The 15,018-nt window shown below is 44.6% G+C and overlaps 1 protein-coding gene across 1 annotated transcript in view; it reads right to left on the bottom strand.

Annotated features, from left to right (window-relative positions):
* The window catches only part of Pgr (progesterone receptor), a 61,699-nt gene extending 47,250 nt beyond the window's left edge, over positions 1-14,449 (bottom strand). Inside the window, exons 1-2 of the mRNA XM_041657645.1 lie at positions 12,377-14,449; positions 10,032-10,183 (exon numbers count right to left, since the gene is read on the bottom strand). Coding sequence (XP_041513579.1) covers positions 10,032-10,183; positions 12,377-14,001 — 1,777 coding nt within the window. The 5' untranslated portion in view covers positions 14,002-14,449. The remainder of the gene's footprint in view (positions 1-10,031; positions 10,184-12,376) is intronic.
* Between the last annotated feature and the right edge of the window lie 569 nt (positions 14,450-15,018).

The raw sequence follows: 15,018 nt of genomic DNA, 5'->3' as shown, positions 1-15,018 counted from the left end.
CAATCTGAAGGTTATTCTTCACATTTTCCTTCTATTTCTTCCACTTAATGCATTTAAAGTATGCTCTTCTAAGACCTAATGTGCTGATGACTGAAAAGAGTGTTAAAATACACAATCTGCTAGTATGGCACAGAAAGGAACACGGAATAAAATTGGAGGTCACCAACACTTGACACATTCAGTTCTTGCATCTGAACTGGTACCCAGAATGTGCTGGGTGAGAAGGAAATGCTAGGAAGAGAAACTAGAGAAGGAAGAGTGAGATCACTGTGGAGAAGCGGAGACACACCCAAGATTGTTCAAAAAAGCCTGTGAGGACAGCATCAGAAATGAAAATGAGACTATCTGAGGACTTGGAGACCACTGTCTATCGGCAGAAGCAGAGCGCAGGGGCATGGGATGGGGCTGTGGAGAGGAATGATGTTTCAATAGCATCACTTTGGTATCTAAGATGCGAGCAGGACCTGGAAGCAAGGATAGAGATGAGACCATTTGAAGCTGTCGCATCACAATGAACCCTAAGTGTAATCATGGGGGATTGTAGCAAAGTGGTCAGTTGGGTGGTTAGAACAAATGAAGCTTTGGACACTTGCTGAGGAGGGTGGAGCCAAGTCTTTTACAGAAATCTACTTGGTAACACATGCCAGCATTTTCCATTTTGTTTATCAGTTAGCCTTCTCTGTGTGAAAAGAGAGGGGAGCAGAGGGGAGGGAAAGGAAGGGAGTCTCCCAGACAACATGAAGAACGAAAGGACTGCTTACAGGGAAAGATCCTTAGTTAAGATACTAATATCTCCTCCTATTTAGGGGATTTTCCTTCTAAATATTCAGTTATCCAACCTGCACCTTCCTTGATGTCAATGAGTTTTCATTACAAACGCTGATGAACACTTCACACTCTCAGATGGATGACGTGTGACACAACAGGAGAGAAGGTTCTGGCTCCTGTCTCAGCTCTGCCACTTCCACACTGTTTGCCTGGGAAACTTCCTGGCATGAAGGAAGTATTGAATAAATGTCACTATTGTTAAACTTGCTCGTGAACTAACTGTTGAGACTCTTAGGCAGATTAACAATCTAGAATGTCTGTTTACAAGTGTTCAAGCATGTAACCATGGGCACTTGGTCTTTACACTTTCTCTGTCTAGGGGACTCACGCCCAGGTACTTTTGCTTTTCCAAACCTTCTCTATACAACAAAGATGCCTCCCAGTGCGGAGATACTTACTTTTTCCTAACAAAAAATATTATGTTTGTCTGCAAGTCATATTGTGTCTGCGGTCTGTCCAGTATCTGCCATTCTATGGAGAAAGTTGTCAACATAGAAAAGGCCAGCATCGTAGATGTCCTGTCTTTAGGCTGAAAAGCCAGTTTTAGGTACTGTGCAAAGGAGATATGACTGTGTGCTGAGAGAGTCTTCAGTAGCTCACACTTCTCAACATCCTACTGTTTCTCTGCATCTTTTGCTTAAAATCAACCTCAGTGGCTCCTGCAAGGCCCCGAGCTGCCCGCCACAACAGCTAACTTCTCTGAAGGAGGAAGTCAGTGCACTTCCATATCATGTGACCTATAACCTCAACTTGAAATCTCTTTTGGATCACACCAGCATCTCACTTCTGATTTTGCAGTCATTCCCTAAGATATTCCTTACAGCGCAGGAAGCAATTACTATTGAAACTATACCTTGTTCGGGCAGATCAGCGTTATTAATTCATCAACTATTTCCATAGATTTCCTTATTGAAACAGGCAACTTACAGTTGGAAAACGTGGGTCCAATGAGCAGGAGCCCAAATGCACCTGGTCCCAGCTGCACACACCATGCCTAAACATCAGTGGAGACTTTCCTTGACTCCTAAACACTTGGTCTCTGTTTGCTGCTCAGCAGAGAAGATTGGTAGATTGATTTACCTAGGGTTCCCTGGTTTTTCTCTGCTCAATTTTACTTTGTTCTTCATTTTTGAGATAGGAGCTAGCTCAACCCATTGAGGATATTTTCTCTGAGTTAACAATAGCAGAAGATGCATTGGAAAATGACTTTAATGGTTCTTAAGTTCTGCTTCAATAAAGAGACACATGGACGTGCAGGGAAGGAAGCCGTAAAGCCCGCCTTTTGCTTCTGTGAGATGAAGTGAGTGCTCTCATCCATTGCTCTGTCTTATTTGGGGGACTTGGTTGACATGAGTTCTGAGGCCTGGCCCACTTCCCTCTGAAGTGGGAATGGTAAATTCTGTTGAAAGACTATTGTGGGGGATAGAAGACATAATTTAAAGTATTTAGCATGGTTTCTACCATATAAAAACAGTAACATTAGCCATCTGGGCTTTCTGGCCTCTTCACTGACAGCCATTCCACCAAACTGCAGGACCACTTGTTAATTGACCACTCCCCTATGCACTTGAATCTCTTCAGCACCAAGAACTCTGTCTTCTTCTACTGAAGAGACAGTATCCACAGACACAGAGGGTGAGGCCTTCTGGAGGGAATCAGCTCTGCTGTTCCTTAAAGCTATAGATATATGGAGAAAAAGAGAGTCTGCCTCACAGTCTACTATAGTGGCTAACCATGCGTTAGTGAATCAAATGAGCTCAGGAGAGTCCCTTCATTTAAAAATTAGTTATAACCATTCTATAATTTTGTTTATGCTATCTACATAATCTTGTATGTTGTTCCTTGATCATGGAACAATAACAAAAATGGAAAGTCTATGCATGTGTTCCTAAAGACGATATGATTATATTGTATAATGTGCCTCCAAAAAATGGTTAGTAAGGAAAAAAAAGTCAAGAAAAGAGCAGATGTAGCAGCAATTAAGATGAAATGAATTTAAAACTGACCTAATAATAGATAAAGTTTGTGAGCATGAAATTTTTCTTCTTTAGTATATAGAAATTAAAAAGAAAGAAAGAAAGAAGATGGGGTTTATAAGAATCATCATATTATAAAATAACATAGCATAGTTCATTGAAAAAAACAAACTTCCCAAAGAGAAATTAAGTGGAGCATGCATCCAATGTTTAATTGTGTGAACTCATGCAGCAACAGTAAATATTGTATTTATTCCCTTCTGTAAGTTGTTAGGTAGATATTGAACAAGTACGGAATATATGACTTACTTCTTTTAGAAAATATGGTCTTGTTTTGTAGATTAGGATGACTTTAAACACATAGATTTTCTGCTTTAGTCTCCCTAAGGCTGGGATTGCAGAGATACACCACCACCTTCCTATGTGACTTTCAAATGCTTTAAATGATGACAAGTTTTAAAAATCAAGAGAAGTGACCCATGTGTCCATTTTAAAGTCTGTCTTAATTAAGATCAATGGAGACACTATTTTGCTAACAAGAGACAGGTATCTGTCTCAGAAATGGTTTTCAGGTGTCTGTGTGTGTGTGTTCATGTTCAACTAGACTATGGGAGAGTTCTCATGCTAAATCTTGACCAAACAGTGTCCTCTTATCTGTTCACAAATGTCAAAGATGTCCTCACAAAGTAAGGACCTGCCCAGGATTTGCTCTGGCAGCATTAAACACTTGACTAAGGACTTTAGGATTTCCTGTTACAGAAGTGTGTGTGTGTGTGTGTGTGTGTGTGTGTGTGTGTGTGTGTGTTGGCTTAGAATCATTTGTTTAAATAAAGTTTGGAATAGAAGCATAAATCAAATAAACAGCACAATGCAGAACTGCTCTGAGCAGAAAACGGATTAGCACTGAGTTAAGGAACACAGCTCCTAACCCAGTCTCCTGGGGAAGAGCACGTTTACTTCTGAAATGTAATTAGTATTTGTTCAAATGCAAAATAGGCAAAGAACTGGAGTGTAAAGACAGAGACAGACATTAGAATGAGACTTAATGGAAAATGGCAATTCTTTGTGTATTTCTTGAAAAAAAAAACAGATATAAAATAGTACTTCAAACTTCACTGGGTTCATAAAGAAGTTATATATGTTCGACTGGTGCCCAGGCTGGGTCTGTTAGAAGAGTGAACCCTCGTGTAACATCGAATGATGCAGTGGGATATCCTGCATTCCCTGGACTCCTGCAATGTGGTGCTGTCTCCGACAACTCCAGGATATTACATTCCAGAACATTTTCACATTCCTTCCATATAATAATGTGTGTGTACACGCATGCCTGTGCACATGCGCGTGTGTGCAATGTGTGCACATGTATGTGGGTGCACGAATGTGTGTGCATATGCTGCATATGTGGACGTATGTGCATGCTTCTGTGTAAATATGTGTGTACATGGGTGTGTCTGTGCAGAAGTGCAGGTTCATGTGCACATGCATATATGGGTATGTGCTTGTGTTTATGCATGTGTATGTATGCTTGTGTGCATTCACTCATGCATGCATGGCATGTGTGTGCACACTTGGGAAACTAGATTTGGTTGCTGCATTTGAGTTTCCCCTTCTTACATTTGTGGTGGTTGAAGGCAAGGATTGCATATGTATTCATCTCTGTAGTCCCAGCCCAATCCATCTTTAAATGTAGCAAAAGAAGATAACTTTGAAATGAATAAATGAGTGAACGAAATAGTGTTGGCAGTGGGATTTAGTGTATTAGAGGTTTCGCTAAAATAATTTAAATACTGGAGAATTTGGAAGAGAAATTTACAAAGTACAAGAAATGCTTACTTCAGCAACGCTTGGAGAGAAGGAATTTCATTCTTCAAAGCATTATAGAGAATTTAAAAGATAAATTTAGAACTATATGCATATGCTCACACTTACACCCCTACATTCATGCACACATACATACAGCACACCTAAGCATAAACACATATGCATGTGTATGCACATATACATACACTTCAACCCATACACATGTATGAATGCACACAGGAACACACACCAGCATGCATCATCCATTCACATATATGAACACACAAGTACCCACTTATGTAACCATGTGTACACAAATCCCATGAATATATGAATAAAAGCACACATGCATGCACTTACGGAGGCAAAGGGGCTTGACTAAGAATGGCTCCAAATAGGCTCATATGTATGAATGCTTTAGCTATCAGTGAGTGCCACTACTTGAGAGGGATTAGGAGTGTGAGCTTGTTGGAGTAGGTGTGGCTTTCTTGGAATAAGTGTGTCATTGGGAGTGGGCTTTGGAGTTACAAATGCTCAAGCCAGACCCATTGCCTCCTCTTCCTGCTGCCTTTGCATTCAAATATGGAAATCTCAGCTATCATGTCTGCCTGTTTACCACCATGCTCCCCATGATGAGGATGATAGACTACAAGCAAGACCAAATTAAATGCTTTCCTCTATAAGAGTTGCCATGTTCATTGTGTCTCTTTACAGCAATAGAACAAGACTAAGATACACATGCACACATTCACACGCAGAAACACAAGGGCATACACATATATGTATATACACATGAATATCTGCTCCCATACAGGCATACACATGCACACACATTTATACAGAAGCTTGCATATATATAATATACATATATCCACTAACATACATGTAAATACACATGAAAATTCATATACACACATCATTATATGAAAAAGTGTGGTACTATTTATGTTTTAACGCTTTAAAATATTATACACTGAGTTAGAGACACAGAAGAATCATAGCGATGGGAGAAAATTAACAGTGTTGACCATGAAGACTTAAACTTTCTCAATATTGTTTTAATTTTTTAAAGTACAATGCACTGTCATGTTCCTTGGGCAGTGAGAAGAAAATTCAGGACTCAGAAGTTCCAGCAGGAGCATAGCTGCCATGGTTAGTATGGATGCCCTCTGTACATTGCTGTCAGTGAGATACAGGTGCCAAAGGGTCATTAAGAATGGTCAAAGATAAAACACTCAAGGCTATATTTCCATCTCCTCCTTACTTTACTGTGTCATAGCTCTCACCATGTTTATTCATCATCAGGCCTGACAGAATGACCTCCACTTGGGAAGTTGGCAGTGGGTTTGGAAATGAAGTCCAGTGAATTACTACACATTTATTTTTAGGGTAATGGGAAAACTGCCAAAGGGTGACCTCTTTCTGAGAGCACATTAAAGCAAATACAACTGGTGAATTATCTTCTCAAGAGCCCAAGAGCTGGTTTATGGTATTACAGTGGAGGAGATTGTTGGATAGTTTTGTGGAGTACAGAAGATAAAGTGTACCGAACTTAAAGGCCGAGGAAATGCAGCTCGTGCAGGTGGTGTGGACACACTTCTACCAGTCCTCTTGGTTAAACTGTACCGAGGAGGAAATTGATGCTAAGTCAGTCGTATTTTAAAACATCAATTCTTTTCACCAGTTGAAGCATTTTCTTAATAAACACAATACACCTATGTCCTGTTTTCACTGTGGCCTACCCATGATAGTTCTTCGCTAATTCAGCAATTTCTAAATGCCCTTGTTTCTGATAAGGTGCCAGTGTTTCAGGGAGTCAACCACCACATAAATAAACCACTACATATGGAATTAGTTATGAGCAGGTATTGATGGAATGTCGTATTCTGAATATCACTGCTCAAGCAGTGCTCAGTTATATGTACATTGCTTTATTAATCTCACACCAGTACCTATCAAAGGGCCTTGGCATGACAGGTACTCAGTAAGGAACTAATTTACAATGGGTAATTAATTCATGAATAATTAATACCTAAAATAAAATGTTATAATATAACAAAACAATTGCAAATACATCCATGCTATGTAGACTTCAGTCTTATAAAGAATACATTTTAATAATGTTATGGTATTTGCTCAATCATATCACACTGAATATCTATACTAGCAATCTTGTCACATAGTCAAACATTCAAATAATGAGAATGCAGCAATAATTACTTATGATGACCAGTTCATACGGAAAATATTTGTTTACTGAATGCCTAGTATTTTTCTTGTCGTTGTGTACACAGAGAAAGCCAGTAAGAAATGCTTGCTTCTCCCATAAAACCAGTTACTGGCAGGTGTTCTTCTTTTTCATCTCTTTGCTAGACCTTGTGTGATTCCTGCCCATTTCCTCGTTTCACCCTCCCCACACTGGGGATGCCTTTTCTTCTGGACTCCTCACCAAATGTGAGCATGGTGCACATCTTTCTACCACACATTTCTAAGTGCCCCAGCTTTACATCATCTTAATATTCTTGTTTAGCATTCTAGATGTTTCCTCACTTCACAAACATGTCTGAAAGGAAGTATGTGGTTGAGGGTTGAGACCTGGAGCACACCATCTGGATTTGGAACCTGACTTGACCACTTCCTAACTGTTGCACAGGCAGCTTGATTCAGGAGGGAGGAACAGTTTGCCTCTGTGTGGGGATGAGGTGAGTCCAGCAGAAGCTACAATACTTAGCGAGTGGGAAGGAGGAGGTACTTTGTGATGCCAGAGCCGCCATTCACATAAGCTCAGTTAACTGTCTTGCTGTTCTCCTTCTGGCCCTGTTGGCTTGTACACAAACCTCTGCCTTTAATTAACTCACAGTCCAGCTCTATTGTAATTTCACCAAACCACAGAAGTTCTTCTTGTTATCTCTAATTTCTAGAAACTTCTAGCTTCTATCCCCTCACTTGCATTTGCTCATTGATTCCCAATTCACCCAAACCCCAACTCTCTGTCTTCCCTGAGTGTGTATACTTCACAGCTCTCCTCCATGCTTAGAAACCTCTTTGCCCTTTAGCCAATTGATGGGCATATATGTTCCCCGAAGTTCCCCTTATTATTCTAGAACCTACAAATCCCAGCTCACAGGCCAGAAAGACAGCTCAGTAAGTAGTTAAAGAGCTTGATGTGCAAGCCTGACAGTGGGAATTGCTCTTGAGAATCTATGCAAAAGTGGAAGCAGAGAACTGATTCCACAAGTGGTCCTCTGACACACACACACACACACACACACACACACGTATGCACGCATGCACACATGCACACACACACGCACACACGTATGCACGCATGCACACATGCACACACACGCGCACACACAGACACATGCATGCACACACACACACACACACATTTGAAAAAGAAAGCCCTCAAGCCCTCCCCTCTGCTCCCACAGGAAACCATATAATCTCCTAAGCTTTATGAGTATTTATCTGGGTGCTTAAAGAGAATCTTTATTGAAAAGTTTTATTTTTGTATATGGTAACTCTTCATTTATATTACCCTCATTTTGTGTTCAAGACAGAGGGAAATGAAGTCATACAAGAGAACGTTTAGCATGAATCTACATATAGGAAGCACATAATAATTGCTACACACATACCCATGGAGTATTACAACCTTGCTCTAACTTCACGAAGGATTTATAAAAGTATTTCTAAATATCTATTTTTAGTTGTTTCTTGTAAGTATCGCTGAAAAAAGTGCTTTAATTCTGCTCTGTTTTAAAACAGTGCATTACAATGTCTTTGAGAGTAAATCGAGATGCTACTGCAATGGCAATGAGTTAGATGATCCCCATTTTGTGCATGTGTTTGGTGGAGTAACTTCTGCAAAGCAAAAGCACATTTAACTCAAAGCATTACAGTTAAAAGCATTAATATACATCCACTGAGAATCAGCTAAAAATTACCCAGATTTGTGTCTTTGAGACTGGCTTATCTGTAAAACAGAAATAGGCTAGAATAATTGACCTTGGGAGGATCTAAAAGAAGATGCTCAATTATAAATGTATGCTAGTCTAGGGATGTTATAGATTATAGGGAACCCTAACATGGAAGGAGTACTCAAGACTCCAGTAACAAGTCTGAAGAGTTAAGGTGTTCCTGCTTGCCCCAGACTTGCTGCTGAAGGGTGCCTTATTGAACTTGGGGACCCTTGAAGCGGAGTGCATTCAATATCACTTCAATCATTTTGAGGAAATACCTTCTAACCGTGAACAAAAGACACATATTTCTATGCAGAGCCCCACTGGAAGCCCTTAAAGTATTAAGGCGCCAGCTTCTCCACAGCCACTTAGAAGTGGGCAGGGCCTGTTAAAACTCAGACCCCTGGGAAAGAGGAGACCAGACAGCTGACATGTGTGGTCATGGCATCTCAGCCTTGGCCCACGTGTGACCTCAGCATTTTGTGTCAGCTTGTTAGAAAATACATCTATTTCCTGCATCAAATTGTGACACGATCTTTAGCTGTATTCTTATCTTCAAAGGTAAACATGCTTGACTTGGAGTTTACTGAGATGGAAGAAATTTTAAAATGTTTCTGTGGAAGGTAACTAAAATGTTCTTTTAAAATGTGCATGTTTTAGCCAGGCGGTGGTGGCGCACGCTTTTAATCCCAGCACTTGGGAGGCAGAGGCAGGTAGATCTCTGCGAGTTCAGGGCCAGCCTGGTCTATGAGAACTACACCAGGACAGGCACCAAAGCTACAGAGAAACCTTGTCTCTAAAAACCAAAGAGAAAAAAAAGTTCATGTTTTACTTAAAGCAAGATAGTCCTAGGGAAATTGTGTTACTGTGATATCCAGGTTGTCCAGTTATTATAAGCAATTGCTCCTGTCCTCTTGTACACATAAGATTATGTTAAACAAAAACCTAGACTTTTGTTTAGAATTATATATAATATATATCCCTATGTATTTATAGAAAATACAAACAGAATTTGCAATTTTATCAGATGTTCTCCAATGTGTATAAATATGCCATGTATTTATAACCACACTCTGAACATGTAAAAAAAAACTTTAATTACATAATTTTTCTTTTGCCATAAAACCCAGTGTTTGATTTATGCAGTAGCTACAAATGTCTGTGTGGCACTAGAATAAAACTGCATATTGAGAGGAGGAGAATCACTGAACAGCAGCACAGTCCCCAGTGTCAGAACTAAAATGGACTATTGAAAGTGTGTCACACATCACTAAGTTATAATAGCCAACCACAGCGACTCTCGGGCATTGTAGGCCACACACACTGTTAAAATAGCATCACAGTTTAAGGTATAAAGAGTTGTCACCATTTCTTAGAAACAAGGGATAATTGAAATGTAAAAGTATTCGCTTATCTCCATGACGCAGAAATGGAGATGAAGGCTGACGACGAGTCTGCCTACCTTCCATTGCCCGTTTAAAGAAGACCTTGCAGCTCCCACAGGTGAGCACGCCATAGTGACAGCCAGATGCTTCGTCCCCACAGATTAAACAGATCTTCTGAGGTAAGGAATCAAAGCCATACTGTGGGTTCTGGCTGGTTTCCGAGTCTGGCCTTGAAACGCAAAATAGGCTCCACTTAGTTTTAGGTTCACTGCTGGCTGATAAAGAAAGTTTTCTTAAACTGGCATTGATGACACCAAAGCCTTTTTTTACACAGAAACATATTATTTAGTCATATTTTTGGTTTGTGATTTAGTTTTTTACTAAAGGTCTCATAAAGCCAGGTTGGCTTTAAACTTCCTACATACCAGACACAGGCCTTGAACTCATGAACTTTCAGTCTCCAGCCTCCAAGTGCTAGGAATAGAGGATTTTCCCCCATACCCAGTTTATGAGGTGCTGGGGACAGAAATCTGGGCTTAGTGTATGATGGGCAAGCAGCAACCTTTCTAGGAACTGAGTCACATCCCCAGCTCCCAGGACCACACACACACACACACACACACACACACACACACACACACACATTTCAAAGTCAGGTGAACTGAACTTGCTACTTCATAAACTGCCTATAATGGATTCATTGAACCTGTTATTTATTAGCCATTCTTTAAAAATCATAAAAGGTGGGCCAGAACATCCTTTCACGTTCACAAAGCTAGAATCTCCCGGTTAAAAACAGATCTTTACTCATGTTCTCCCTCCTTCTGCTCCTCATTTGGACCTTGGGAGCTCAGCCCGGTGCTCCATTGTGGGTCTCTGTCTCCATCTCCATTCATCGCCTGATGAAGGTTCTATGGTGATATGCATGATATTCATCAGTATGGCTATAGGATAGGGCCATTTCAGGTTCCCTCTCCTCAGCTGCCCAAGGAACTAACTGGGGACATCTCCCTGGACACCTGGGAGCCCCTCTAGAGTCAAGTCTCTTGCCACCCTAAGATGGCTCCCTTAATTAGGATATCTATTTCCCTGGTCCCATATCCACCCATCCTTTATCCCAACCATCCCATTCCCCCAAGCTCAGGAAGTCAGGACCGCAAGGGGGCACCTACCCACTGAGACGGTGGGGCTGATCTATTGGGAGCTCACCAAGGCCAGCTGGACTGGGATAAAATCGGACTCTCTGAACATGGCGGAGAAGCCAAGGACAATGGCACTGGGCTTTGATCCTACTGCATGAACTGGCTTTGTGGGAGCCTAGTCTGTTTGGATGCTCACCTTCCTAGACCTGGATGGAGGGGGAAGGACCTTGGACTTCCCACAGGGCAGTGAACCCTGACTGCTCTTTGGACTAGAGAGGGAGGGGAAAGGAGTGGGGGAGGGGGGAAGGAGTGGGGAGGGGGGAGGAGTGGGGGGGGAGGAGTGGGGAAAGGGGGAAAGAAATGGGAGGCAGGGAAGAGGCAGAAATATTTTTAATATTTAAATAAATAAAAAGAGACCTTTATACAGAAGGGATTTTGTCTTTGGAGGATGAAATGTGACATCCTTCCTGATTGCCAGATCACAGCAAACACGGCTGACTTTTGGGAGTTTAAGTGAACTTAGCAGTGGTTCCGTTTTGAAAACACCACCCTGTAATGACTGATTGCTCTAACACATAAATGTAGGTGTTATTTTAAGGTATCGTTAACACACTGACTTTAGTTCGCCTGGTCACAACAGAGAAGACTACAGATCCGAGCGTTTTTTTTTTTTTTTTTTTTTTTTTTTTTCTGGCTGCACTGTACTTGAGTATAAACCCACCTTCCAAATTCTTCCCTTCTGCAGTTTACTTCACTCTTGAGATTCCTAGGAAAAACTAGGCCAGAGACCTGAGGAGTTTCTGCTTTCAGTTCTGAACCCACATTTTGGCCCCACCCCTCCCAGAGGACCTGCGCCTTAGTGCCTCAGTCTCTCCAACACACACACACACACACACACACACACACACACGCGCGCGCGCGCACACACACACACACACACACACACAGACACACACACACAGAGGGTCCTTGTCCTTCTCAGGAAGTATTTAATGAATCTAAGGAAGCACTCAACCCACTAGAAGGCATTCCAAGACCCCGGTTCTCAGGACAATCTCTGCAGGTTTTGAAACAGGGTAGTTCCGCTTCTGAAAGTTTTCAGTGTTTGGGGGAGGGTGCAACAAAACTGTCTGCACCTCTTTTAAGCCCCCAGAAAACGTAAAACGAAGGGAGGCACAGGCAAGAGGGTGTCGGGTCTCCAAGGCCTAGGCCTCCCGTGGAGACCCTGCTACCTTGAGCTGCTGGAGGGTGGGGCAGAGCGGCCCGGGGCAGTTGCTCACCTCAAGTAGTTGAGATAAGGCGTGTAGACCTGGGGCAGGCTGTCCTTGAGCACGGCGGCCTGGTAGCCCAGCTGCGGGAGCCCGTTGAGACCTAGCGGCGGGTAGATGGCCGGGGCTGCCGAGGCAGCCGGAGTGGCGGGCAAGCTGTCCCTCGGGAGCAGGCAAGAGCCGGTGGTCGGGGGCTTGCAGGGCAGCGGCGGGAACGAGCCCTGCGTGGGCGGCGCGCCCTCAGCTTTGTACAGGATGCACTCCAGCGCGGATCCCGAAGAGGACGCGGGCGACACCGCAGAACTGCCGGGGCCGCTGGCCACCGCTGCCTCTCCGGGCCTGGAGGAGGGAGCTCGAGGCGGCGCCGGCGCCAGCGGGAAATCTGGAAAGGTGGCAGCGCTGGCTCCAGCCACCAGGTAGGGGCGCGGTGAGCGCGCAGATGCCTCGGCTCCCTCCTCCTCCTCCTTGATCTTCAGGCTTGGCGGCTGGAAATCGCCATAGAGAGGGAACGCGTCCTCTTTGGGGTCACCGTCCTGCGGGAAGGTGCAGTCTGGGAAGTCGCCGCAGGGCACCGGCGGTGATGGCGCGGAGGGCGAGCCTCGAAGAGGGGCAATGGAGCCCTGGGCTGAGGCCCCGCCGTCGTTGCTGTCCCCCTCCAGCAGCTGCCGGGTGCGGGCTGCCAGGAGCGCGTGGTTGAGAGGCAGAATGGGCACGTGGATGAAATCCACCAGTGTGGTGGCCAGTGGGGAGCGCCCGGGCGTCAGGGGAGCGTCTTGCTCCAAGGAGACCCTGGGAGCAGAAAATCGGGAATCTTCCTTGGGAACCAGGGTGACGCCTCCTGGGGCCGCTGCGGGCGCGCTGGCTACAACTCCTCCTCCGCTGTTCGTGCCTTCCAGTGCTAGAGGTTTGCTCTTTAGAAGCGGACCCGCGGAGCCCTCAGTCTCTAGACCACAGTCCTCCTCCTCCTCTTCCTCCTCCACTGCAGATGGCTTCGCAGAAGGCTTCACTCCTGCCCCGGGCCAATGAGCACTCCCTGAGGTCGGGAGCAGCAGCTGCCGGGGTGGTGACAGCCCCTTGGGCAGCACCTTCTGCCCCGCTCCTGTCCCGGAGCTGTCCCCAGCCTTGCTCTCTGCCTGGCTCATGAGCGGGGACAACTCCTTGGTAGCGGGGACACTGCGGGGTTCTTCTGGAAGCTCCGATCCAAAGAGACACCAAGATGTGATGTCCTCGCAGGCTGGAGGACTGGTGTGGCTCTGCTCAGTCCCCGAGGGCGCCAGTAGCGTGTCTAAGACACTGTCTAAGAGTCTGCTGTCCTTCTCCGGGGCTCTGGGACTGCTCCCTCCTGCCCCACAAGAGGCGCCGACTCCAGAGAGCGCTCCTTTCACTTCGGACAACGACCGCTCTTTCTGTGCTTTTCCGCCTGGGAACTCCGGACCCTGGCAGGACCGAGGGAAGTACAGCCTCTCGTCCAGGGAAATGGGTATAGGCGAGACTACAGACGCTGTGTCCGACGGCTGGCTCCTCTGAAAGATGCAGGGGTCCAAGCGTCCAAGCGAGGGGGACCCGACGTGGGTGGGGGAGGGCGCGGCTGTCGACGCGTGGGGTGCCCGCGGATTTTTTGCCGGCAACTCAGTCATGACGACCCGAGCTCCCCTTTTCTCCTCCCCTGTCTCCAGGGAGGAGGGAAAAGAGAAGGAGGAGGGGGTGCCGGTGATATAGGGGCAGAGGGAGGGGGAAGTGGGTGTTGAAGCGCAGGGCCCTTGGGATCTCCACCTCCTGGCAGGGAGGGGCGGTGCTGGTCAGCTCCTGTCCTTACCCTCCACCCAGAGGCAGAGGAAGGGTGGCAGTCGCGCTGTCCCAGCGGTGGGGTGAGGGCAGGAAGAGGTAGATAGAGCAAGCTGATCTCTGAACTGGAAGAGTTCTTCAAAAGACTTTTTCTGTGTCTGTCTGGGTGCTCAAGCGTCCCGCGCTGAAGTGATAGGTGATGCGAAAAGGGCTTCTGCTATTTGCGGACTTGTTCCCTTGGTAGAAACCCGGACATCTAGGAAGTCTGCACCACAGTCCAAGCTAAAATCCTGGGGCAATCCATTCTTAGTCATCCTACTGCGGCGACAGCTTCTAAAGCTCCCTGGGTTCTTTCCAGTCTCAGCAGTCTCTGGTTTCAGGTTCCTCAGGGAAACCCCAAGGGAAGCAAGTTCTCTTTGGGCTTGCAGAATCATCACACTCGCAAATACTACAAAGCATAACTGATAGTGACAGTCTAGACTGACTCCATAGCTTTCTAACAAACCTTACACTCTAGGAAGGCCCGCCCAAAGCCCCTCCTTAGCCAATCACGGGCTAGATCCAAAACTTTGGAGCTGGCATTCCTGCCACCCACTAGACTGAGTTCCACTTGGAATATCAAGTGCTCTGGGAAGAAACCTCCTACGCATATCAGATTTTATACTATCAATTAAGTATACCTGGCACAGAAGGGAGAAAAATATATCCTATCAAAAGCTAAACTGTATGGATTTTAAATTTGTAAATATTCTACATAAAGAATGGCATTTAATGACATTATCTCTTAAAATAAATATATAGAAAATGGTCTCAAATATTTTAATTTTTATTACATGTGTATGTCTCTGTAAGAGCATGCCACATTGTGC

The sequence above is a fragment of the Microtus oregoni genome, unplaced genomic scaffold (assembly GCF_018167655.1).
Source record: "Microtus oregoni isolate MIOR12 unplaced genomic scaffold, Mior012 000008F_ref0000371, whole genome shotgun sequence".
Lineage (NCBI taxonomy): Eukaryota > Metazoa > Chordata > Mammalia > Rodentia > Cricetidae > Microtus > Microtus oregoni.
Note: the sequence above shows the minus strand (reverse complement) of the source record. Positions and strands in the feature narration are given on the sequence as shown.